The sequence below is a fragment of the Tursiops truncatus genome, chromosome 4, assembly GCF_011762595.2.
Source record: "Tursiops truncatus isolate mTurTru1 chromosome 4, mTurTru1.mat.Y, whole genome shotgun sequence".
NCBI classification, from domain to species: Eukaryota; Metazoa; Chordata; class Mammalia; order Artiodactyla; family Delphinidae; genus Tursiops; species Tursiops truncatus.
This window is the reverse complement of record NC_047037.1, coordinates 98,430,841-98,458,657: the sequence shown is the minus strand read 5'-3', so window position 1 is coordinate 98,458,657 and position 27,817 is coordinate 98,430,841. Positions and strand designations below refer to the sequence as shown.

The following is a 27,817-nucleotide window of genomic DNA, read 5'->3' as shown; positions in this document are numbered from 1 at the left end:
ATAAGGTACAGAGAGGATGGTCATGAAACGCCTCTCTATTGGGTACCATTTGACCCAAGACCTGCATGACATTTGGAAGTAAGGACATGAGCAAATCAGAGGAAAGGTCTTTCCAGGAAGAGCGAAGAGCCAGTTTCAAGGTCCTGGGGCAGGACCATGTTGGCACAGATGCCAGAATAGGCAGAGACCACAGAATGGAAGGGAGCCAGGGGCCAAGTTGAGGTAGGTCTTGGTAAGGAGTTGAGATGATGAGATTACTTTTTCTAAAAAAAGGAATCACTGAGGCATGGGTTTATATGTACTTGTATGTTTGTATATTCTCACACAGTTTATCAGCTTATTGGTATCCAGAAGACTTGACAGAGGACGAAGAGTTTGAGTTGGAGGTAAGGTCAGCCTTGGTCGGCTCTGGGAAGGCCCAGTCTCACCTGTCCTTGCATCTCCAGTGCCCCTCCCTCAGGGCAGTTTGTTGAATGGTACACGAATGGGTGTCCCATTTTAGACAGCAGCTAGAATACTGCTTTGAGTTCATGTCACAGCAAAAGTTCAGGGTATTGATTCTTTTTTTTTTTAATTATTATTTATTTATTTGGTTGCACCCGGTCTTAGTTGCGGAGGGGTATTGATTCTTGTGATTTGGGTCACAAATGTTCAGAATCTGAAGGGTATGAGGAAGAAGACTTTGGGAAAATAGAGCAGTTGCTGATGTCATGTGTAGCTGGACAGCTCAGGTCACATCAAACAGACTGAGCTTCTCTATAGCCTGTGATTAAACTGTAAGTATGGGTCTTGTTTTGGGAGCATGTGATGGGAACAGGAAGTAAATAAGCTTCAAGGTGGATACATAAATTATAGGAGAGGGTTGACATTATGGGGAAAGGACTGTCAGAAGCTCTACGACTGCAAAGCCATGAAGCTTCATAATCATGTCTATTACCTCTCCTCCTTGCTCCCAGTTTCTCTCCAAAGAGTTCTGAAATTTAGACGCCAGATGTTTGGGCTAAAATACATGCTGTTTGTCTTAAAAGTGCAGCATTTTGTTACCTTTTAATTTGAAACCCAGAAATAGCCATAACCACCTGTTTTATATTCTGTTAATAGTCATTAAAAAAAAATACAAGTACTACTCTACTGCTGGCAGTCACTGTTTATGAATGGGGTTGTTTGGAAATTGTCGGTGTGGAACTGTCTTTATTCCCATAGAAGCAGGGTTGGAGATGCTGGGTGGGATTCCAGGCCAGTGCACAAGTCAGTCTAATCCATAATGTACCTGCAGTATAGCAGTGAACAAAGAGAACTCTAGAGCTTGTCGTGTGAAGATGTGTTTCTAAGATCCCCAAGGTAGTGTAGATGCCCCAAGGAATGAGCAGACCCTTTGGAAGGTGTGAGGGTGCTATATTTAAGGACCCAAGTGAGGGATGAGAGGGAACGGCCCAAGGGAATAGAGGACAGACCCCGGCTTGGCCTCAGTCACTTTGAAATAAGGGACAGTAGAAGTTTCTGCCTCCTTTGTGATGCCCTGATATCAGTTTTGACTGAGTTGGTTTCTTGGTCAGTCTTTTTCTTCCTTTACCACAGAAGCCTCAAGGTTAGTCTCCCTGTTCCTGTTTCCCCTCACTCTGCTTACTGAAGGATCATATGGGATTTTAGATATGGCAGAGTGCTGAGCTGACACTTCCAATGTACATATTTGAAAACATCAGATCCAGAAAGAAGCATTTTGACTGAAGTGCCTTTTGTCCCTAAGGTGCCATCCCTGAAACAGACCTATGTCCGTTTTGTTTTATTTTACGTCTGGCATAAAGTAAGTGGTTGCTTAATGACTGTAAGTTGGATTCCTGGTTTTCAGACATGGTCTAAATATGTTTGCTTCAAAAATGAGGAGCTTCTGTGTCACTTTGACCTTGATATTTATCTGGACCATTTTCAAAGAGTAATTTCCAGAGTTCTGTTAGCTAAGTAAGATGAGGCTATTAAAATTCAAGGGAGTCTTATTTGTGCCTACGTGTGATTATGATTACTGCCCCTCACCCCCTGCCGTGAGCAGAATGTGTGCTTTCTAAAAATACTGCTGTTGAAATAATTCCCGGGTCCCAAAGGGGGTTAAATTGTGAAAGAACAATAGGAAAGGCTTGTCGTCTTTCTTAACGTTTGAAGTCATCTGAATTGGAAATGTTTCTCTTTCTCTTGTATTTTTGAGAGGCTGAGAGTACCACTCCAAGTCTTTCGAGACTTTTCTGTTAATGTTTCTTCTTCTTCGTCCTCCTCCTAAGTTGACATCTAAGTATGCAGTATTTTGAGTGTCTTTATAGATTCTCTTCTAACTTTTTTGTGTTTTGTTTGTAAATCAATTGGAAATACCCTTGTTGCTATTGAGTAATTTTCTTCTCACAGCCCTACTCCCCTCTTTATACCTTTAGAGAAAGATGATGCAGGATGAGAGTGGATGGTACATGCTCTCAAGAGACTTATACTAGTATTTCATTAAGGAAAAAAGACTAATGTGTATTATTCCATTGTTCCCAAATGGAATAGTGTTTTCTGATTAAGCACACATAACTGGAGACTGTTTAATATCAGTTATTTTAAAAATTCATTTAACAAACAATATTTGAGTGCCTTCACACTGTCAGGCACGATGCTAGGCTCTGGGATACAGCCATGAATGATATCGTTCCTGAGTTAAATGAGTTCAAGTTCTAGTTCGACAAATGGACAATCAGCCAGTCATTACCAGCAGAAATGTATGAGGGGTATCAATGAGTGCAGTGGAAGCACAAAAAATACAGGTTAATGGACTTCCCTCGTGGTGCGGTGGTTAAGAATCTGCCTGCCAGTGCAGGGGACACGGGTTCAAGCCCTGATCCTAGAAGATCCCACATGCCGCAGAGCATCTAAGCCCGTGCGCCACAACTACTGAACCTGCGCTCTAGAGCCCACGAGCCACAACTACTGAGCCTGCATGCCACAACTACTGAAGCCCACGTGCCTAGAGCCTGTTCTCTGCAAGAGGAGAAGCTACCGCAGTGAGAAGCCCGTGCACCACAACGAAGAGTAGCCTCCACTCTCCGCAACTGGAGGAAGCCCGCGCCCAGCAAGGAAGACCCAACACAGCCAAAAATAAATAAATAAATAAATGAATAAATTTATTTTTAAAAAATACAGGTTAAGCTAGAACTAAATTGTAAAGGATTAAGAGTTGGACAGGGTGGGGAAGGATGTTGCAGGCAGGAGAAGAAACTGGTTTGCTGGCACGTGAATTTGGTGCATTCTGAGAATGGGAATGAGTTCTATGTGACAGGTGTGTCTGCGACCAGGAAGTGAATAACTTTCTATATCTATATTAAGGACTCTTCATTTTATTCATCAGCTGATGGAGATTTATTGAAGGAGTTTTTGAACAGAAGAGTGTCATGGTCAGATTGAAAATCACTTTGACCAGGAAGAATGGATTAAAGCAGAGTGATCCTGAAGATGTCTGAAGATGTCAGAGACAAATGAAGAAGGGACTCTAGTAATCTAGGAAGGAAGTGGGGAAAGCTTATCTGAAGCAGTGATTTTTATACTTACCCCAAATTTTAAAATATTTGTTTTAAAATTCAACACATTTTAAAATTTTGATTTAGCAGTAAGATTAGTGAAGCAAACATAGAATGTAAGTTTCAGAAAATTTTACGAGTGTCAAGTATTACTTCTTTTGGTGATTTCAGCTTTAAATTCTTCAGTTGTTTGCGCAATGCAAAATACTTATGTGCTGACTTAACAACTGTTTTTCTGGTATTTTGTGTGTGTTTATAGTGTGGAAATGATTATAGCTGCTTGAAAATACTGAGTTCTGCCTTAAATCCCATGGACGCCGAGCTGCATTTTCTGCAGAGTTTTTGTATTGGAAAAGACACTTTTACCATTTTCATTTACAATTTCACTAAGGCAGTAAGTTTATAGAATACCCTGTAAACACTCTAAATAAGTATACTTTCAGAAATCTTGAAGCAAGAACTAGGATACTAAAATGCCTATTGTATGTTTAGATAGTTTTTAGGTCATTTAAAATAGATTGTAGTTAGAGAATACACTTATAAAATCACCATAATCAGTAGTATTCATGATTATACTCCAAATTTTTATATCATGCTCTTTTTATGTGTATTTTGCCAGTCTCTTCCTTGATTTGAGCTTAAATAGACAAGTATTGACATTTAATTTAAAAAACCTGAATTGTAAATAACCTTGTGGCAAAAGATAAGCCTAGTAAAATAGGAAAAAAGAGATAAGGACCCACTCACATTTAAAATATTAACCATCTGAAACATTCTTATTTTATAGACATGTACATGTATATAGGTTACAATTCTGTGTTGTACATTATTTTTTCTACTTTTGTTCCTGTTTTTTCCTGTGGAATTTACATGTATTAAACACATAGCTCACAGATTTATCTTATTTACATGCTTGCTTTTTCCTATTTGGCATTTAAAAGGCTTAAGACAATGGCTGTTTCTTGTTGGTCCTTGTATTCCTGCATAGAGTCTGAGACTAAATGAGATTTTAATCCATTATATTTTCCAGGTGTTCATGATCTTTTTATTTGTTCCTTCTGTGTTTTGGGTTTTTTTTTATCATTATCGCTTGTTGCCTGGATAGTCTGCTCAAGTGCACTGGATTGTATGGATAGAAAATCTAAGTAGCACAAATGTGGCCTCTTTGCATCCTGTTGTGAGCTATCGACCCCCTCCTCCTTTCCATTCCCCCCCACCCCCGCCAGTCACCACGATTCCATATGTTTTCCCCCACCCAGTCATTCTCCTGTCTGAAGGCTTCCCGGTGCTTCTCACATTCTGTAACTGGTCCTCTGGTCTCATTCTCATCTTTAGCAGGATTACCTCTGCCTGTCACAAGATCCTGTGCTCCAGTCTTTTTTTTTTTTTTTTTTTTTTTTTAATTATTTTTGGCTGCCTTGGGTCTTTGTTGCTGCGCGGGCTTTCTCTGGTTGCGGCGAGCGGAGGCTACTCTTCGTTGTGGTGCGTGGGCTTCTCGTTGCGGTGGCTTCTCTTGTTGTGGAGCACGGGCTCTAGGCGCGCGGGCTTCAATAGTTGTGGCACGCGGGCTTAGTTGCTCCGCGGCATGTGGGACTTCCCGGACCAGGGCTCGAACCCGTGTCCCCTGCGTTGGCAGGCGGATTCTTAACCACTGCGCCACCAGGGAAGTCCCCTGTGCTCCAATCTTATATTAAAAACAAACAAACAGAACACGGTTTCCCCAAAATGCCGCATTCTCTATCACCTCCTGCCTTTGTACCTCCTCTGTGGGCACTTGACTAAGCAGGCAGAATCACTGCCTCTTGTTTCTTCTGTGCTCTATGGCATTTCTTTCATTCAGCAGTTGTAACTTGTATCAAGTTGTATTATTTGTTTGTGTATCAGTCTCCCCTACTAGACTTTTTACAAAGACCCTGACCTACTCCTTCTTAAATCCACAAGGCCTAGCACGTGGTAGAGTGTCATGATAACCTTTAGAGTGGAGCTACTCAATTTGTCTAGGATTATCAAAGTGTGAAAAGAAAATAATACGTAAACATAGAGACATAAATATTTAGATCTAAAATGTATGTGTGCCTAATAGGCAAAATAGGTTATTGTGACATCTGTGAAGGTATTCCAGACAGGACAATTAGAAGTGACTATCTGGAAAATCAGAATTTTAAGGGGCCATCTGGGACACATTTGGGGTTAGATAAACCTGCATCTATTTTGAGTGTCCCCAGAATTCGCTAGATGACCCTATACATTTATAAAAATTTGCTGAGTAGAAATATATTCCAAATAACACTCAACATAGGCATTAAAAAAAGATTAGACTGTGGAGAACCTTAATAGAGATAAAATCAAAGAATGGTAACACTTTCCAAGATTATGATAGTTGTACACGGGTGCTCCTTTGTTCAGGTGCATCGTTAGTGTGATGCTGGTCGTCCGCATAAGAAAATACAGCGCAGAATGGACTCACAAAAATGTCTGGAGTCTAGATGAGCATTTTCAAATGTGTGTTTCAAGTGTAGAGACTCCTATCAACATCTTTTTAGTATAACACTTTGTATATGAATCTTGAGTATTGCAGATATAAAGGACCTTTCCGTTTTTTCATTAAACCCAGAAACTGTATGATTTTAGTAATTCTCTTTTAATTTCAAAAGAAACTGTGGTTTTTATTTTTCAGTGTTGAAAATGAGCCCATGAGCACAAGTCAGAAAAAGGAAAAGGTACTTTCATCAGAAGCAGTAAAGGTATAGTTTTAAATTAATATTATTTTATATTAAGCAAATATGTTTCTTAGTTTCTGCTGTTTCTTATTCTTTTAGATTCTGTCATCTCATTTTACGTTTCAAAAAGAGCATAAAGTCTTATCACTTTATGTGGAACTCCAGCCCAGCTCTACTGGACATTTGCATCTTGGGGTGTGGGTAGGGGGAGAGGACTGAGGAGAGACTTGAGGCAGTGGTGCTCTCACCCCAGCGTAGCCACTAACCAACTGTGAGGCCTTCAGCTGAGGCATTTAACTTCTTTGTGCCTTGGTTTTCTAATCTGTAGATTGTATCATCTGACCTCCACAGTCTCTTTTCTCTAGGAACTTCTTTGATTTATGTTGTGTTTTCTCAAATGTTTCTGACAACTAAGAGTGCTTTTGAGGGCGTAGAAGTTAAAGACATGTTCGTACATGTCATTAGTATGTGATGATATGTTTGTCAGCTCATATATGAACTGGCTTTCCCTGCATCTACAGGACAAGCATGAAAAGAGTATAAGGTACACTTCTACGCAAATAGTTACTGAAAAGTGTGGTTAAAAATCCTGGAAAACCACTAAACCTTAATAACATTTCTTTTTAGTCATAAGTGATTTTATAGAAATTGGATGTTTATGTTGTTTGGGGATATGAGGCCAGGTATGTGATCAAGTTTTGGCAGCTGTCTCCCATTCATGGAGTTTGGTCCCAGTTACTTTCTTTTTAAACGATTTGTGACAGTCAAGGAGAAAGCTTGTGCTTTCCAGGGATTTCTGGGTACGTTAGCTTGGTCAGTGGAAGGACCAGAAAGTCATCTTAATTCTTCCTTACTGATATGGGGACTCTTAAACATTATATGAGATCCAAAGACCTTAAATATGGTAAAGATAAAGCTGTGTTCCTTCTTTATTCCCTCCTTCTCTATCATAGTTAGCAATATAAATATTTTTTGAAAGAAAAAAAATCAGAATCTAATTTTTTTTTATTTGTTTGTTTTGTTTTGTTTTTTTTTGCCATACGCGGGCCTCCCACTACTGTGGCCTCTCCCGTTGCGGAGCACAGGCTCCGGACGCGCAGGCTCAGCGGCCATGGCTCACGGGCCCAGCCGCTCCGCGGCATGTGGGATCTTCCCAGACCGGGGCACGAACCCGTGTCCCCTGCATCAGCAGGTGGACTCTCAACCACTGCGCCACCAGGGAAGCCCTGATTTTTTTTTTTTAACTTTATAGAAAGAAAAAAATCAGGATCGCCTTGCTTCCCTTCCCTTTCTTCTTCCTTTGTGAATTTGGCTACTAAATCCTGCTCCCAGGTTTGATAACACCTCCTACCTATTCTGTTTCAGCTAGTCGTTAGCCAGCTTGCTGGTTCACCACTGCATGGGCTCTGTAGCTTTCTGCCTCTTGCTCAGTTTTCACATGTCCTGAGATGCTTTACTTCAAGATTTTTGCTTGAATTCTGTAGGTGCAACCTTGCTCTTGAGTTGTTTCACAGGAAGTACGTATGTTACTTCTGAGATCTCAGACTTCACAGTTGCTTTGGCTGCCAGCTCCTGTCATTCTCTCTCTTAATCTCTCATTGCCTCTGCACCCACCCTTGAGCTTCAGAGAACCTTCATGTTTTCCCTGCTCTCTTCTCCTCTCTTGGTCTCTACTTGTTTGTCTACTTAGCCTGGAACTGATATGTAACACTCAGCTATTAATCTCACTGAAAGAAACAGTCTTCAAACTTGGCCCTCAGACTTTAATTTCCAGTAGTCCTGCTTTTTCACCTGCAGAGTTCTGCTCTAGAAAGTTACATCTTTGTGGCTTCAGTGTCTATGTGGTGGCAGATATAGTGGCTGGGCCTCCATGATTATGATCTTTTCTATCCATTCTTAGTATCTTGGTTTGAGTGCCCAGGATAATTTCAGTTTGGGATTTGGGCCCCCAAGTAAACAGGGCTCATGTTGTGAAACTGTTTCTCTTATGGTTTAAACGAGACCTATAGGATTACTTATACATGGGCAGTTTTGTTAGCCCATGATAGAAAGGGCACCATGGCACTCTCACTGGAGTAGTGTAAGCATTTTGGACCATGTAACTGCTTTTTTTTTTTTTTTTTTACTTTCTGGAAATTATTGGTAGGATTTCCTCAACCTCGCTACGCAGACCCAGTTGTTCTGGGACTTACTGCTGCCAGGCATCAAAAATACTTACATTTTGCAGATTATATTCCATTATAAGTTATGACCAGCTATCGGGTATAATTCTCTGTGCTATACAGTAAATCCCTGTTGCTTCAATTAAAAAAAGGAAAGAAAAAAGTACATATTTTGATAATATCAATAGTCAGATGCATACCTAGGGGGAAAGAAAGGTTAGCAACAATATCTATGATCTTATTATTTTAAGTAGTCTCATTTAAAGTTTTTTATTTAGCAATTAGTATAAAACACGCATTTGCTTTCTTTGTAACGAATGGTTTTCTGAAACAGCACTCCACTGTAATGTGACATTTCTTGCCGTGCTTCCATCTTCTTAACCTGGATTTTATGATAATGCCTTCCATGATAAGGAAAAATGTGTACCATGTTTCCTCTCTAGTGTAAAATGTAACAGATTTATGTATAATGAATGTTTTTAGTGCATTGCTTTTTGTATTTGACCTTGAGATACCAAATCAAGATATTGAAGATTGTTTTGTTATAAATTTAAGCTACAAAAAATTAAGTATATTTTTCAAACAGCTAGAGACTGTAGAAGCTTTATATTATCTTTGGACATAATTAGATTCTTAGTTCTTAAAATATCACTTATACGCTATACAAATTTTGCTGTTTTGATAACATTGGAATCTGTTTCTCACATGTGCATCTACCGTTCCACTGAAATATATATTTCTTCTATATTAATCAGTTTTTGTATCTAACTGGCAAAATTCCAGGTATTTAGTCCATATTCTATGTTTATTTCTCTATAGAGAGTGTAGATTCTTGTCTTGCAGCCTTAGACTCTTCCTGTGCTCATGTCTACTGTTATTTAAAAGAGAGGGAAGGCATGTTATAATGCCCTGCTCCCTTCTGCCTGTTTCAGAGGACTATTCATCCCTTCCTGCCTTCCAAGGCTAAACTCCCTAAATCCCCCTGCTAGTGGTACTGGTCTCTAATTTCCCACCTTCTTTTGGACTTCGCCTTGCACTGCATCCATCTCTCCATCTTCACTGGCTTCCTCTATTTCTCTCTAAATATATAAAATTTTTAAAAATATACTTTTTTCCTTTCATGGGTCTGGATTCCTTTCAGGCTATCATTTCATTTTACCTGCTCCCTTTAACTCAAAGATTTCTTATGAAAGTTTGTCATAATCACTGTTTAATTCTTAATGCTTTCTAATCTGACTCCGGTCTCCCTCCTGGTTCCCTTAGACATGGGAAAACCAGTACTGTGCCTGCCATACATTGTCATAGTTGTTAAATGAGTGAGAGTCATTCCATGAAACCCTGACCTCTTGCTAACCATCAGTGGCCTTTTCTTAGTTCTTATTTAACCAGTTGAGACACTTGATTTTCCAAGTCTTGTCTCCTTTCCAGAAAGTCTCTTTTTTATATTTGCACTTATGATATTGTACATTCTTGTTTCAATTCCTGCCTCTGGCCATTCCCTTCTGTTTCCTTCACTGATTCTCTTCTGGCTAAATTACTTTTCATGTAGATGTTTCTTAAAGTCCTCGACCCTCCTCAACATCAGTCTTTCAAAGCAGTATCTTCCAATCTTATTACTTCATCTTTTGGCTCTCAGATCTCTACCCGACATCCCTCTTGAGCTCTAGACTTGATTGTCAGAGTTCCAGACATTTCTACATGGATGGCCTTTGATACTGCAAATTCAGTCTGCGCAAAAGTCTCAATATTTTCAGAGATGTTCTCTCTATATAAATTTGTTTGGGAGATAGAGGTGTTGGGAGGTAGGGAGGATTGTTTAATGGCTTGGGATGGAGGAAGAGCCCTGGGGGTCAAGTACTCCATTTGGAGATTTTCAATCAAACTCTGCTCTTAATCCCATGTCTCATATTGCCCTAAGTAGTACCTAGTATCTTCAAATCCTGAGCTTTTCCAGGTGGTCTGCTGACAATCTGTCTGTAGATTGTTTCCCCCTTATGATCAAAGTTCCCTGTTGCAGACACTTGGGTGGAAGCTTCTTCTGGTCAATTACCATGCCTTCATCTGCTTTTGCCTTCTAAACTTTTTCTGAAATCTCTTATGTGCTCATATCTACTCTCTTCCTCTCCTTGTATTTATAACTTAAAAAAAAACCCTTTACTGTCATTTTAGAGTGTTTTGTACAAGAGAAGAAATCAGTGTGTGTGGTTTATCCCCAGTGTTAATCAGAATTTTTATCTCTCTTTCTTTCTATAAATTTATTTATTGATTCATTTATTTAATTTTTGGCTGCACTGGGTCTTTGCTGCTGCACGCGGGCTTTCTCTAGCTGCTGAGAGCGGGGGCTACTCTTTGTTGCGGTGCGCGGGCTTCTCATTGTGGTGGCTTCTCTTGTTGCAGAGCACAGGCTCTAGGCGCACGGGCTTCGGTAGTTGTGGCTCGCAGGCTCAGTAGTTGTGGCTCGCGGGCTCTAGAGCACAGGCTCAGTAGTTGTGGCGCACGGGCTTAGTTGCTCCACGGCATGTGGGATCTTCCCAGACCAGGGCTCGAGGCTGGGTCCCCTGCATTGGCAGGCGGATTCTTAACCACTGCGCCACCAGGGAAGTCCAGAATATTTATCTCTTAATAGTTGAGGAAAGTGAATCTCAGATTGTCACTTGACAAACTCATATTATTATTGAGAGGAGGCAGGAGAATTCAGATGCAGTTCTATACCATAGTGCTTCCCATTTGTGAACTTAATTTGTAAGGTATACTTATAAACTTAATTTACCAAAAAGAAATCCTATTAAAAATTAAAAGAGCTGTGGCGGTAAGTTTGTTTTCAGAATGAGTCATGAGCTAAATAAAATAAATTAAATCTGAACCATAGGTTATAGATTTTCCAAACCAGCCCTAAATAACTTGGTGATTATTAGGCCTGTTCTCTGTAGCTTGGCATCTGCTTTATGTAAAGTTTAACTCTTGCCCCATTTTAGAATTGTTGCTCATAACTGATCATACAACATTGGTGAAGGTTCTGGTATCTTTTAAGAGATGTCTGGTTGCTATATGCCTATGATGTGTCTAGGGACAACCGAGGAGTATCAATCTAGCGCATATTACTGTTAGTTGTTAATAATTCATAACCCTTATTTTTAATATTATCATAAATAGTTTACTAAAAAGAACCACGCTTGTTTTTATTGTTGCCACTGTTCACTGATATGTAAAAATGGAAGAATTGTAGCTCAAGAGTATCTCACTGAATAAAAATAGTCACAAATTGTTCTTTATATCAATGCCTATATTGAGGGTACAGTACTGTTTAGTAAGATGAATATATTAAATTATGCATTTGTTTATATTTTGATTCGTGTAACTCTTATTTCCTTATTGGTCTTTTTCAACTCTTTTTTGGCCAGAGGTGAAATGGTAGTCAAATTTAAATATATTAAATGTTTGCATGGTTAGGAGAAATTTAATTACTGAACTAATTTTTAAAAATAAATTATAGCCTTAATGCATGCTTGCTGTCCTTTTTTTCTCAGTGATACAAATAGCAATATGACATCAATTTAAAATCAAGATTAAAAAATTTTTCTTTTTCAAACACGGGAACTCTCTTTTCAAAAATTTCAACTATAGTTGGACTTGGAACCCCATATGTAAACAGATCCAAGCAACGCTCCCCTGTTGATGATGGGAATGACTAGCCTGGAGCCTCAGAGTCAGCCGCTGTTCCCTTCCTCTGCCAGCTATGGCACCTCCTTGGAACAGTTTTAAAATTACATGTGCAGTGATGGAAAGAACACAGTCTTTGGAATCAGACATATCTGGGCTTAAATCCCAGGTCTCCATGTGGTAGCTTTCTAACCTTGGAAAACGTACTCAACCTCTCTGAACTTTGGTTTGCTGCTCTGTAGTGGGAGGTGTCAAACCTTATTTTTTTTTTTTTTTTTGCGGGACGCGGGCCTCTCACTGTTGTGGCCTCTCCCGTTGCGGAGCACAGGCTCCGGACGCGCAGGCTCAGCGGCCATGGCTCACGGGCCCAGCTGCTCCGTGGCATGTGGGACCCTCCCGGACCGGGACACGAACCCGTGTCCCCTGCATCGGCAGGCGGACTCTCAACCACTTGCGCCACCAGAGAAGCCCCAATCCTTATTTTATAGAAGTGTTTTAGAATTAACTGAGATAACATGTGCTGCACTGCACGATACCCAACACAATTTAGGTACTGAGGAAAAGAGCTGTCTTCCTACCTTATGCAGTCTGACGAAAACTTAGAATCTAACTCTTTGCTTAAGAATGGTGCTGACTTTTTCTGGGTGAATTGTATGGAAATCAGCTATTAGAAACATTGATTCTCTGTAACATTTGAAAAGAAGGCATGCATGAACGTATGTGTGCACATGGAACTTTAGCTAGAACTCAAAAACTCTCACCCCTGATTGCTTCTATAAAGACCGGGTGCTGTCAGCGTGCCTGAAGTGGAGATTGCACTGCATGTTACTGCACCATTCACATGACCAAAGGGGCTGCCAGGGCTTAAGCCTGTGGATATGGCTGGTGCTGCTCTGGGGCCTTGATAGCTCAGAGTTCTTGGATGTTGAATGTATTGCATGGTATCTGGTTTGATTTGCAGCGGCTCCAACCTCTCATAGACCTGGAATAGTCCTACTCTGTGGTGTGGTGGCGTACCTTATGAAAATGGAAACTGGGGGTGAAGGGTCACGTACATACTCTAGATTTTTTGTGAGTAAATTTGCCTCCACAGGTGCCAGATACTGATTTGAGAGCTCCAAAAGGCTCTCACAGAATTAAAAACATTTATTATTCTTGCCCAGTGTTTTCGTTGGAGAAGTGTTTATACCATAACAAGAAGGAATGGCTTTCCCCCTACGCTATGTCATCTTGTTCTTTTCTCTTCTCACCTTACACACCTGCCCTGGTTGATTTGATTTTACCTACATCTTAGCCAATGACAAAAATCACATCTGTCCCTCCAGCCCAATGTGTTCTCCTGAGCTTCAGGGTGACGGAGCCAGTTCTTTGATGGACCTTTCCTGTGAAGGTCCCTGAGTATGAGATTTGACTTCCTCAAAGTTGAATTCCGTGTATTTTATCCTAATTTCCTTCTGTTCCTGTATTCCCTGTCCTGCTGAAAGGTGCCGCCAGGTACCCAATCTTGGTATCACGGAATGATTCTGCCAAGTAATGTGTTGTGGCCAGATATCTTAGGAGAAGACTAACTAGAATTGTCTAGTAAGCAGCTGGGTTTAGTTTATGAATGCCAGATTTTGGTAACTGTAAGTAATCTAGGTAATAGTCCTACTCATGAAGCAAGCATGAAGTTGTTTGCCCTAACCTTGTGGTGACAAGGAAAAATAGGATGTTAAGAGTTGTTTATTGGAAGAACACGCACGCACGCACGCATATATGTAGGCAGTCTCCATTCTGAAAAACTTTTGAGTTGTAGTAGGAATTTCCCAGGCAAAGAGGGCAAGGGATAAATGGTCTCAGCAGTGGTAATAGCTTTGTGCAAAGACATACCTGTAGTAAGAGAAAGAGGAAGCAAGAGGGCAGGGGGGAGAAAATAGGCTCCCATGAATGCCTGAGACCGCATATGGTGACATTAGGCATTGCGAGTGACAAGACATCAAATCAGAGAGGGGCTAGACCCACCAAGACCCTAAATGCCATGCTAGGGAGTTTGGATTTTATCCTGACAAGGGTGCACAGCCAATGGAGGCCTTTAAGGATGATTAGATTTGAAATCTTTTAGATCGCTGTGGCTTTTGTCTGGAGAGCAGACTGGGGAACTTTAGGAAACAAGTCATTCATTGCTGGCAGTGTTCTAGGAGAGAGGTCATGGCGTCCTGATGTTTCATCTGACTTTTTAACAAGTGGGAATGTTAAAGTTTACAGAAAATGGAAGAATGGAGACACAGCATGGTCAAGTTCAGTTTTGGATGTATTGGGTTTGAGGTGCCAGTGAAGCATCCAGGTGGGTGTGGATGTTGGGTTGATCGTTGGATATACAGTCTGAGTTGAGAATACAAATCTGGCAATCATCCAATTAATCTGTGAGAAATGAGACCCCGTAAGAAAATCATGAAGGTAAAGCAGCCCCGGGCTGGAAGTTGGAGAAACATGACATGTAGGGAATGGCTAGAAGGATGTGAACTTGAAGGAGATGGAGAGAGAGGAAGAAGGGAAACCTCAGGGTGATGTCATGGAAGCCAAGGAAGACTGGTTTTCAGGATCAGATTCAGTCTCACCTCCTGTAGACGCATCATATGAGACCAGGGCAGAAAGAAAGTACATTGAATTAGCAAGTAGGACAGTGTCTCTGAGAGATCGTGGTCAGAGCACAACTGGGGCAGAAGCCAAATTGCAGGGGCTCAAGGAGTCACTGGGAGGAAAGGGAAAGAAGATGGTGAGGGTTGGTGACTCCTTTTAAGGAGGTTGGTGGTGAAGGCAGAGGAGAAGGCTGTCCCTGGACTTAGACTTCTGAACAGTGGGCTCGCAGAAGGGGCAGACGAGGAAGTGGGGTTCCTTAGGAGACATCAAGTGTTATGAAGTGGTGCCCTGGTGGATCCTTAGAGGAGGAGTCCTTCATCCCTTTATGCTGAGGGTGAGTGAAGGCAGTGGGACGGATGTGCTGTGAGGCAGGTAGAGGAGGGGTGGAGGCAGGACCATAGGAGAGCATCTCCATGAAGTAGAAGGTAGGTGCCTCTGCTGGGCGACGGATGGGATGGTGGAGGGGGTGTGGCAAAGGTTTGAAATAGCTGCTGTGGAAAACGGGGACTGTCTCAGACTGATTTCCAGCAGAGGCTGTAAATTGTGAATTATTGGCAGCCTACATCTGCATAGTTGTGCATATCCCTGTGGATTTTTAGAGCAAGATGCATTCACTTATGAGGAAAAGATAAAACTAGAATCTTTCCGGGTGGGGATGACCAGAGAACAAGTAAAAGAGGCTCTGAGGGTGTTAGCCATATTTGATGTCTGGATAGAAAAGATACGAAAATTTGCGGGAGCTGAAAGGGACAGAGTGAGAGAGGCCAGAAGCTGTGATGAGGCAGGAGGACATTGTGTGGTGGGTGCACCTGGGACAGTGGGTTAAGAGAGCTGGAAAGATGATAGGGTGTGAACACTTGGGAATGCCTGAGATTGAGATTCACAGGCTGGGTGATTATGGGTAAAGACAAGGGTCAGGGGTTGCCGAACAGTGAGGTCCAGCAGAAGTGGAGGTCATCGGAGTTGAGGACGCTAACACAGGTCAGGGTGTTGCAAGGATTATCCCTGCTGTGTACAGTGAAGGCAGAGCCTGAGGTGGGTGGATGACCAAGCCGGGTGCTTGAGACGCTAAAGGAAGGGCCATCTGGCTCTTCACTATTTCTCATCAACAGACTCTTCGTTTGGTGACACTCTCTACCCCTTGGCCTTCTTGACCTTGTTCCCTGTGCCAGTCACCATGTTGGGACAGCACCGGCCACCTGTTAGAGGCTGATGAAGGAGGTGACAAACTAATGCCAATTAGACCTGAAAATAAGTTCTCACATCCCTAGAATGTAGGCTCTGTGAAAGCAGGGCTCTTGGTATATTTTTTTTCACTGTTGGATCAACGCACATAGAGTTGTATCTCGCTGTTCATCATTTATATAAGAATGAATACCTTAACATTTGCATTGACCCCGACTGTTCCTTGGAACACCTGGTCTCAGCCTATTGCTGCATTCCCCCAAACGCTCTTCCAAGTCTTCTCTATTTGGGGAGCTCAGATCCCAGCTCCACCTCTGTGTCCCTTCTTCAGCGGAGCATCTCTCCTCTCGCTTTACTGAGGTCAGAGCCACTCGTTGGACCTTGCTCATAGTCTTCTCCCCCTTACAGAATTGCTCAGGCTTTAGCCACTTCCTTATCACTGTAGCTGGAAGAGGAAGTGCCCCTACTCAGCTCCAGAGCTCATTCCTCCCCTTTATTAGAAGTATTAGAGACTGTACTGGTCTCTTCATCTCATCACCTTCTGCTTTTCTTCCTCATATCCGTCATCCTTCTGTTGTACAGCAGTTACTCCCTTCCCCCCAGGTGTAGAGCTGAGCCACAAAACAGGAACAAAAAGTCATTTCTGCTGTCTTGGACCTTAAACTGTCACCTTTTTACCTTTCCGCTAGTTAAAAAAAAAAAAATCAGAAGTGTTGCCTTCTATTGAATTATTTACCGAGTGTTTCTATCTCTTTGCTCTGTGTTCACTGTTTAACACCTTGCGTTTGGGGCTGTACTCACAAATTCCTGAGCTGTTATGACTATTTCTCCTGCATTCCTAGGGCTTTTCTATGGTCTTCATTCCTTCGTTTATTAGTGCAACAAGGATTTAAGCACCCCTTATTGTCAGGCACATTGCAAGGTGCTAGAGACAACAGCAATGACTAAAACAGACAAAAACCCCTGCACGTGTGGCTTTTACTTTCTAGAGGAAGAAACATTAAATAATATGTGTGTGTGTGAGATGTGTGTATTTGATACTAACAAGTACAAAGGAGAAAAATAAGGCTTTTACTTTCTAGAGGAAGAAACATATTAAATAATATGTCTGTGTGTGTGTGAGATGTGTATATTTGATACTAACAAGTACAAAGGAGAAAAGGCAGAGAAGGAATATAGGCTGTTTCAGAGTGGAGGAGTTTACTATTTTAGATAGAGTGACTGGGGAAACTTCAAATGGAGATGACAGTTAATAAAGGTTTGAAGGTGGTGAGCGGGTGTGAGTCATATAGCTCTGTGGGGGAAGAACATTCTAGGCAGAGAGAAGGGTGAATGCACAATTCCCGAGGGATGAGTGGGCCTCATGTTTTTTGGGTTTTTTGGGGTTTTTTTTTTTTGCTGTACGCGGGCCTCTCACTGTTGTGGCCTCTCCCGTTGTGGAGCACAGGCTCCGGACGCGCAGGCTCAGCGGCCATGGCTCACGGGCCCAGCCGCTCCGCGGCATGTGGGATCTTCCCGGACCGGGGCACGAACCCGTGTCCCCTGCATCGGCAGGCGGTCTCTCAACCACTGTGCCACCAGGGAAGCCCGGGCCTCATGTTTCTGAAGAACAGTGAGGAGGAAAGTCCTCATCTTTCTTGACCTTACAGTGGCGTTTGGCATTTGCTCCCCTTTGCTTTCGGAAATATCCTTCGTTGTTTGCCTTTGGAGACCAGCATTCTGGTGGGATGACTGTTCCGGCTTTGGCCTTCCACATCTCTTTCACTGATTTTTTTCTTCTTTGTGCCTGCCTTTTAATCTTTTTTCCCCAAGGCTCTTTTGTTGGTCCCCCTGAACACACTGTGTATCGCCAAATTGTGTTCTTAACTGTGCTCTGACTGCTTCACCAGGGGACCACAGATTCTGCACGTTTGACATCTAGTTTGTTGCCTCACCTCCCCCAAACCCCACAAAGGCTCTAATCTCACCTTTCCTTCTATTTCCCATATCCATTTTTGTCTTAACTACTTAGATAGTTTCCCAATTTAGAACACTTAATCATCTGTGACTTTGTTATCTCTCACCCTCCACTTCTAATTGGTCATCTTATCGACTTCATTCTCTATCCTCTGTGCCCCAGTCTTCTTCACCCACAGCCCTGCCGTAATAAACGTACTTCACACTTCTGTGTGCTCGACCCAGGCGCTACCTTATGTGTTGAATGCTCTTCTCACCCTTCAGGAGCAAGCTCGAACATCACCTCTGTGTAGAGAATTCTCCCCATCCCCAGCCAGATTAATTTTGTCTTCCATTGTGTACATATCTCTCCCTTGCCCCACCCAGTGATATAATGATGAGTATCTTGCTGGACTGTAAGTTCCTTGAAGCCACAGCTGAGTATTATTAATCATTGTTCTTAATGCTTTCCTGTGTTTCCCTGTATTGGGCACATAGCAAAGAGAATAGTTAGATAGATGGATGAATTTGGACCTAAGGACACTGCGTTACAACATATTGAGTATGAAGGGAAAAAAAATTAAATTCCCAAGATACATATGCCTTCATTAGTAGCCTTTATATGTTACATTCGGAATACCAACATCTTTGAGGGCAACTGGAACCGATGTTTTGTTAACGTTTGCTTGAATCCTGAGTGCTTTCATTCTAGTACTCGTTGGAACAGTGGCAGACAGTACTATTGGCAGGTGACATTGGCCCTAGCTTGTGGCAGGCTGAACTTCATTGTTGTCTAGGCTGAGGTCAAAGAGCAGCTATTTTATATCAAATTTTAAGATGTAGTTATATAAATACTGGGTTTGTTGTGTTAACTTTGAATAGCAGTGCTCTTTCGTGCTAACTTTTGTCTCTAAATTTAAATAGTTTTTTGGTGGTGTTGTTGAAGGTATTTTAATTACTGATACAAATTTCTCACAAGATTAGTAGGCAAAAATTAAGCAACTAAGACATTAAAATGCTCTTAAGATACTGGGATTCTGGAATAGCAAAGAAGTGATAATTGAGGGGAAAGAGAAACAAGTGATTTTTTAAAATTTTATATATATCATTGTAAAAGCGTTAAATGAGAAGGCTTTCACTAGTTTAGCAAAATGTATTTTCCTTGTTGAGACAGCAGTCCATTATATTTTGAAAGGAATCGTCAAGTAAAAATAATTGAGGCAGTGAGAGAAATAGTATTTTTGACAAATTATTTGTCTTGAGATTTTATGGATGTCAAAAAATGTAATTTCCATGTTCTCTAAGTTTTCCTTTTTCAAAAACCATTGCCCCAATTTTATAGAACTCCTTTGTGACTCTCTAAAGCATTTCAGGAATATTTGTGTTATTTTAGTGAGCAGCCTGTAGTTCCCGTTCCTCGGGTAGCCTCCCAGGAGGAGTGATGATACTCGTTGCAGGAAACAAATCACTGTTCTCTTCGTGCTGCAGTCTTGGTTCAGTTTGAAGCAGGAAGAAATATTGTGGGTGGCCATTACAACAAATTAAATGGAGTAGTTAAAGGCAAAAAAATATATGTCTTTCATACACACGATCACTTTCAAAATGTCAACTAGCATATTTTCTGCTGCTGTACCGAGAGGCCATCTATGCTGTCAACGCGAGGAGAGGGCGCAGTTAATTTATAGGGCGGACCCCATGAAGAGCAGGAGGCTGGGTGGGTGAAGTGGAGGCGCGTGGGATTGAGATGCCGTTGAAACCAGTAAAAGGCGAGACTTTGAGTGCCTCTGGAAGGCTGGTGCTACTCTAAACGTAGAGACTCACAAGTTACATTAAGGACGTAACACACAGAAAAATGCTATGCTGTGTGTTTACTCAGAAATATCCCTGACTTCTAAGGTGGGAACAAACAAAAAATATTGTTCGCTTGAAACTAATTTCCTGGGTTAATGGGTTCTAAACATTTTCTCAACCCTCCATATGCCAAATATTATTAGTGGTTAGTGGAACACTCCTTTAAACTGTTTTGAATTTGGATTAAAACAGGGAAGGGGGGTGAACAAATGACATTATACTTATGATGTTCTTTGCTTCTTGAAGATCAGCTTCTTACAAAACGTTTTCCTGTGAACCTGCAGTGGCCTAAGGTGGTCTCACCTTGGTGTCCTGATATTTTTCTGACTCACACTTGAGCTTTCCTTTTATAAGGACTAGTGAGTGTGACATCTGACACATACTATCAGACCGCATTCCTTTCACAAGTAGGTGAGTGAGCGTGTTGGGAAGGCAGGCTGAGCTGGTCCCTTGGCCTGAAGCTAACGCAGCTTTAGGGAGGAGTGTGCCCTGGAATGCCAGCGCGCGCTCGGATGGAGCAGCTCCGTCTCCTCACACAGAGTACGCGTGAATGGGAGCTTGCTTCACTAGTAGGTTAATTATGAGCAGGTAAGATGCACCCCTGAAAGTGTTTAACGTCTGCAAGAATTCCCGGTGCTGCCCACCGTTTGCATTAGTGCACATATCAGGGCTTTGTGTTTTACCTTGAAGAGTCTGTAGTGGGCTTTTCCTCTAAATTGATACACCATGTTGCTGTCTTTCCTCATCTTCCTGAGGAACAGTTTTCCACCATGTGGCAGCTTCAGAGGTTAACACAGTGCTGAAATGATGAAGTCTATTTAGGTGTTGTCTGATGTACCGAGTGTGTGAAAATACTGTCCATTAGCTCTGTAATAATAAAAGCTAAATTTAAACACCTCTGAGGTCTGCCATGATCTGTCCTTTTACTTATCTCTCCATACTTAACTTTTTGCGCTTCTCATTTTACACTCTTACCTCCAGTCCTTTTAAACTCCTTAGAAGCTGACACCTCTCTAAATGCAGAGAGACGGGGAGAAGAAGCAGGGAGCGGAGAACAGAGAGTGAGGGAGATGCACAAGCATCACACAGGCACTTTTTAGGTCTCCTTCAGAGGACACTTCCTTTAGGAAGCATCCCCTGAGTTACCTCCTCTGCTCTCTCCACAACCAAATCTGGACTGGTTACTCCTGGGTCCCCATGTGGGCTGTCCTTCCCCCTTTGTGACATTTACTATATAGCTTTGTTAAAGTTGCACTGACGGTGCCCTTCAGTAGCTTGTAAACTACTAGGGAACAAAAGCCATCTGTCTTATTCACAGATGTATCCCTGGCATCGGGCACAGAGTGTGTCATGTAATAGGTTATCAGTTAGCCTATGTCATTTTTTAAATGATGTTGCTTAATATTCTCTCTTTTGTTTTCAAAGATTCCCCAAAGTGAGGACAAAAGGAACCATGCTGAGAAGCTAATCACTCTTCCAACACAGGAAGATTCCAAAAAGCCAAATGACCTTTCCGGTTCCACTTCAGATGCCAGAATGGGAGAAAGCGATAAACAGCCGAAAGAAAGCTTTTTTCAGTTTCTTGGTAACTTATTCAACATCTCAGGAAAATCATCTCTTGGTGAAGCCAAGCAGTCTTCTTTCAAAGATGAACATGACAAAACTGAGAAAGACTTACGAAATCCCAGTGACCATCCTGATGAAGGGGTCCAAAGGGAGAGGGCTGTTGTCAGTGGCTCCCTGGGAACCCTGGCACTTCCAGCAGAAGCACAAGAATCCAACTCAGCTGAACTCTCAGATGCCTTGTCTTTGGATACAACACAAGACAGTGAACAGGAAACCAGTGATTTGCTAAGAAAGTAAGTTTAAAATCTACTTATCTAAAAAAACTGAGCTTTTGGACCTAGCTTTTGAGCCTTAGTTCTACTACTGTTAAGTAAGGGGATTAGAAAAAGTATTCTGTAATGTCCCTGCTACTAGGTGAAAAATTATGTGATTCTGTGTACCATACACATATCTAGGGCCCTTTGAGCTATTTTAGGGGGTGGTACTAATACCTTTTAGGTGCTAACTTTGTCATAGTAAACGATTTATTTCTGATTTAAGACTTCCTTAAATGGGAGTGTTTTCTGTTGTCTGAATTCTTCTGTAGTAGGACAGGCAATGTGTTCAGTATCTGCATTTTGGGAACAAAAATAATCCTACGGTTTGTGTTCACGTTCCATCAATATCTTTTCTTTGTGGAATCCAATTAAAGGGGTTAAGAAAAGAAATTAAATTGACTTTATTTATGGAATTAGCCTTTTGAACCTTTCCCACAGCTCCAAGAAACAAATCTTGAAGAAATTTAAGAAGCACTTCACCAACCCTTTTTTCTTTCTTTGATTTACAAATGGGCACTAACTTGTTTTTCTTTGACTCAAATGAGCTAGAAGGAACATTTTCTATCCAGAAAATGTTTGTAACAATGTTGAGTCCATTAGACATTTTGTGTAACATAAAAGTATTCATTCATAACTGATAAGGATCTGTTTTGTTTTATTTTTAAAAATTTATTAATTTATTTATTTTTGGCTGCATTGGGTCTTTGTTGCTGTGTGGGCTTTCTCTAGTTGTGGCGCGCAGGGGCTACTCTTTGTTGCAGTGCTCAGACTCTAGGCACGTGGGCTTCAGCAGTTGTGGCACAGGGCTCAGTAGTTGTGGCGCATGGGCTTAGTTTCTCTGCGGCCTGTGGGATCTTCCTGGACCAGGGCTCGAACCCGTGTCCCCTGCATTGGCAGGCAGATTCTTAACCACTGTGCCACCAGGGAAGTCCATGGATCTGTTTTACTGATTTTAATTTAAACTCTACTTGAGAATTATTTTTGTTCTTTGAAGAGTTCATTAATACTATAGTCAGATGACAATTTAGGACTATGTGATTCTTTATAGTTTCAAAGAGTCCTCATGCATGTGATTTCAGTGAATTCCTCATAGTAAGCTTTTGAAGTAGGGGTAGGCACAGACCCATCTTACAGTTGTGAGAACTGAGACCCCAGATGGATTTGGGTTTGCCCATCAAGAGTGATGAGGTCATATGTACAATGGAATATTACTCAGCCATAAAAAGAGACGAAATTGAGCTATTTGTAATGAGGTGGATAGACCTAGAGTCTGTCATACAGAGTGAAGTAAGTCAGAAAGAGAAAGACAAATACCGTATGCTAACACATATATATGGAATTAAAAAAAAAAAAATGTCATGAAAAACCTAGGGGTGAAACAGGAATAAAGACACAGACTTACTAGAGAATGGACTTGAGGCTATGGGCAGGGGGAAGGGTAAACGGTGACAAAGCGATAAAGAGGCATGGACATATATACACTACCAAACGTAAGGTAGATAGCTAGTGGGAAGCAGCCGCATAGCACAGGGAGATCAGCTCGGTGCTTTGTGACCGCCTGGAGGGGTGGGATAGGGAGGGTGGGAGGGAGGGAGACACAAGCGGGAAGAGATATGGGAATATATGTATATATATAACTGATTCATTTTGTTGTGAAGCTGAAACTAACATACCATTTTAAAGCAATTATACTCCAATAAAGATGTTAAAAAAAAAAAAAAAAAAGAGTGATGAGGTGGGGCTTGCCCTACCAGTTGTTAAAGTGTACTGATAAAGCTACGTAAATTGAAATGATGTAATACTGGTGTAATATTTGCTAGACATTTATATGGAACAGAATAGACAGTCTAGAAATAGACACTTGTGTATTTTGTGATTTGAGCCCTTGAATGTGATGGCATTATGTATTCTTGTAAAAAGGAAGACTTGGGGAAATGGGATAATAATTTGGAGAAAAAAATAAAAGCTAGATACTCATCTCATTTTTACATTAAAATTAAAGTGGAATAAAAATGTTTAAGAAACATACAAAACTAAAAGCAGCTAAATGTGAATTATTCTGGTGAGAAACAATTTTCTAAGCATGATAGCAATGGAAAGTATCAGGAAAGAGAAGATCAGTAGATAGGATTGCTTCCAGTTTTCCAACTCTCTATGATAAAAACTGTGAACAATGATACATTAAATTGGCAAATCAGAAAATTATATACAAAATTTGTATGTAAATAGTATATACAATTATATGCAAATATAATCATATAAATATACAAGTCAAAATTTAGACAAGTTATTACCTATAATTTGAAGTGTTAGAAAAAAATCCTTATCAAAAAGCATTGTAAATGATTTCATCTTCACTTAATTGAAAATAATAAACAGCTGTGTAATTGTTTTTATGTACCGTTGAGTATGCAAATTTCATTTTTAATACCAATAAAGCCTTTAAGTAAACCTGTTGTGCTAACACTTTTTAGATTACTTTCCATACATTAACTCATGCTTCTCGTGTAATTTATGTAGGAAGCTACTTCACTGTTGGATTGAAATTCTTTAAAAAGTTCTGCAATTCTTACATTTTCAGCAAATTCATATCCATCATGAGAAACTCTTCTGTCAAAACTTTATTGTGCTTTTTAAGTAAATGTCTGGTTTTGCAGCTTTTCTTTACATAAAATAGTTAAAAGCCTTCCCTATTGTGAGAGAAGATATTCTTTTTAAAAAATTATTTTTATTTTTATTTTATTTGTTTTGGCTGCATTGGGTCTTTGTTGCTGTGCGCGGGCTTTCTCTAGTTGCAACTAGCGGGGGCTACTCTTCGTTGCGGTGCGCGGGCTTCTCATTGTGGTGGCTTCTCTTGTTGCAGAGCATGGGCTCTAGGTGTGTGGGCTCAGTAGTTGTGGCATGTGGGCTCTAGAGCACAGGCTCAGTAGTTGTGGCACACGGGCTTAGTTGCTCCGCGGTATATGGGATCTACCCAGACCAGGGCTCGAACCCGTGTTCCCTGCATTGGCAGGCGGATTCTTAACCACTGCACCACCAGGGAGGTCCCAGAGAGAAGATATTCTTTTTTAAAAAAAATAAATTTATTTATCTATTTTTATTTTGACTGTGTTGGGTCTTCATTGCTGTGCATGGACTTTCTCTAGTTGCAGCGAGCGGGGGCTTCTCATTGCGGTGGTTTTTTTTGTTGCAGAGCACGGGCTCTAGGTGCGCGGGCTTCAGTAGTTGTGGCTTACGGGCTCTAGAGCGCAGGCTCAGTGGTTGTGGTACACGGGCTTAGTTGCTCCGTGGTATGTGGGATCCTCCTGGGCCAGGGATCAAACCCATGTCCCCTGCATTGGCAGGCGGATTCTTAACCACTGTGCCACCAGGGAAGCCTGAAGATATTCTTCACTATGTAATTTGAAAGGAAATAAATCTTAACACTAAAAATGTAGCTTAATCATACTTACTAAAAGTGAATTAGATATACTGAATACTTTTGCTCTAATGCTATTATTTTCAGGCTGCCTTTATAGAATTTTCTTTGAAGAATGACACATGTCTTTGGTTGATCTTTGTAGTATCAGATGCATTAAGTTTATCCAGGATAGAGTACAGCCATATGTAGTACTTGGAGGCTTAATAAACTTGCACATGATAGGTAGTTAGGTTTGGGCTGAAATGCATAAAACCCTTTCCAGATTTGCAATATGTATGTCTATTCCCTTAAATAGTTGAAATTTCTAGATATTTTACTTTTTTCTTAGTGTTGTTTGGATCACATACCTCTACTTATATTGAATAAGCTACAGATCCCATGCACAATTACATAATACATGAAATGAATATGTTCTTTATTCAGTTTGTGAAAATAAACCTTTTTAATTTTCTATCTTTAGTTTATTTGTAAAGTTATGTATTTTTGACATTTCCATTTTCTTTCTCTTTTCTGTATTAGGGAAAATCTTAATTAAAGGACAGTTTTATGGTCTTAATACTATTCAGTTATGAAGACTCAACTACAACCTGTGAGAGAATGTTGTAGAAAATAGACTATCTTGGCATGACTAACCCTTTACAAAGTGTGAGTGTAGCTCATCAGTACCTGAAAGGACTAATTATAATACATGAAGCTAAGCTTGAAACTTTGATGTTCAGTGCTTTAAACGTGATAGTATAGTTGTTTAGTATAAAGGGTACATATTTTAGTCACAAGCGTATAACATTTCCAGCTAGGGTGCTGAGGGAGATTATTTCATTAGAAATTTATACTGGTTCATATAAATCAGTTTAATCATTCTAGTTGACAGTAACCAGAAAGCTCCCAAGATGGGAATGGAAAACAATTATCCGCGCCCCACCCCCCCAAAAAGGACTCCAAAACTACCAAAAGGCAGTCTTACAGTGAACTGAAATTTTTTCTGGAGTGGATTTTTCTCTGTGCTTTATTTTAATAGAAGTTCTTTTAGAGCAAAAGTCGCATTATTGGATTGATGTAGAATAAAACGCCTTGACATCTCGTTAGGATGGAGTTGGTAGTAAGAGAACCTGAGTTTACTATACTTGAAGAATAAACTTCTGATCCTTATCTCTCGAGTCTTATTTCTTCGGACATCATGTACATTTTGGTGATCTTTTAGGGAAAAAAAAATTTGCAGCCTTGAAAGTAGGTTTTAAGTATAAAATTTAAAAGCTTTGAAAGAGAAATCAAACAATAAAACTTCTTGTCATCTGTTCATACTTCTGGATCTTCGTGTATTGTTCTGAAAGGCTCTTGTATTTTCTGAATAATTTATGCATTTTGATATAGGATTTTACCAATAACATTAATTTACCTATATGTATTTTTTCTTCTCGTATGTTTTCTTAGATAGGTTCCCTTATCCAACTTTTAACTTTGTTTCATAACTGTCTTTGATCTAGCCTGAAATTTGTGTAGTAGCTAAAATCACTTCTCCAAGGCAAAGCTTTTCTCTATACATCTCCTGTAGCTCTTTTAAAATAGACAGTAAAATGAATGTAACTAATACAAACTTTTACAATAGTGGTGTGGTAGGATTTTATAGGCCGGCAATTACATAGATTGAAATAAATTATTTCAGCTAAAATTCAAGAACTACATTAAGGGGCACAGTTAATTGAGATTTTACATGTCAGAAGTTTACTTTGTGTTTTATCATGTGGACAAACCTAGCATTCTTCATGGTGTTGCTTTAAAGTTGGGGAGAGGGCTTCCCTGGTGGAGCAGTGGTTAAGAATCAGCCTGCCAATGCAGGGGACACGGGTTCGAGCCCTGGTCCAGGAAGATCCCACATGCTGTGGAGCAACTAAGCCCGAGTGCTACAACTACTGAGCCTGTGCTCTAGAGCCCACAAGCCACAACTACTGAAGCCCACGTGCCTAGAGCCCATGCTCCACAACAAGAGAAGCCACCGCAGTGAGAAGCCCACACACAGCAACAAAGAGTAGCCCCTGCTCTCCGCAACTAGAGAAAGCCCGTGCACAGCAATGAAGACCCAACACCAAAAAAAAAATAAATTTATTAAAAAATTAAAAAAATAAAGTTGGGGAGAAAATACCTCATTTTTAGATACTGGAATACTGATAACTGGATTTCTTAGTTATTCATATGGGTTCTATAATGTTTTGTTAATTATATGTTTAACCTGAAAAAGTTAGAGCATACATCAAGTTTTTCTACCATACATTTTTGTAGCTGGGACCCTAAAATGTAACTAGAGAGCAGAATTGAAAACACTTTAGTATCATTTATAAGGATTAAGACAGAAACAAATTACTTAGCGTTTAGTATCATTGCTTTACTTAGCCATTCATTAATTCACACAAAGTTATTAAACATACATCATTTGCCAAATCTTATGTAGGGCACTTAAAAATATGAAAATGGGGCTTCCCTGGTGGCGCAGTGGTTGAGAGTCCGCCTGCCGATGCAGGGGACACGGGTTCGTGCCCCGGTCCGGGAAGATCCCACATACCGCAGAGCGGCTGGGCCCGTGAGCCATGGCCGCTGAGCCTGTGCGTCCGGAGCCCGTGCTCCGCAACGGGAGAGGCCACAACAGTGAGAGGCCTGCGCACCACAAAAAAAAAAAAAAAAAAGAAAGAAAATGATGAAGATGTAGTGCCTGCCTTCAAATAGGCACTAGGTTAGTGGGGAAATAAATCAGTGCATATATCTTTATAATCTAATATGGCAAGTGATGTGCTCAGGGCCCTTTGTCCCCACAGATCAGAGGCTAACTGCCCGTTCTAGCAGTAACGGG

The 27,817-nt window shown here is 40.8% G+C and overlaps 1 protein-coding gene across 5 annotated transcripts in view; it reads left to right on the top strand.

Moving 5' to 3' along the window:
- CRYBG3 (crystallin beta-gamma domain containing 3) overlaps positions 1–27,817 on the top strand; it is a 114,847-nt gene that overhangs the window by 10,595 nt on the left and 76,435 nt on the right. For all 5 annotated transcript variants that reach the window (XR_002173763.3, XR_012331554.1, XR_012331553.1 and 2 more), the window contains exons 2-3: positions 6,217–6,283; positions 21,097–21,530. Coding sequence is in view for 2 of the 5 variants with exons in the window: in XM_033855921.2 (XP_033711812.1) it covers positions 6,217–6,283; positions 21,097–21,530 (501 nt within the window). In the remaining 3 variants the exon portion in view is untranslated. The remainder of the gene's footprint in view (positions 1–6,216; positions 6,284–21,096; positions 21,531–27,817) is intronic.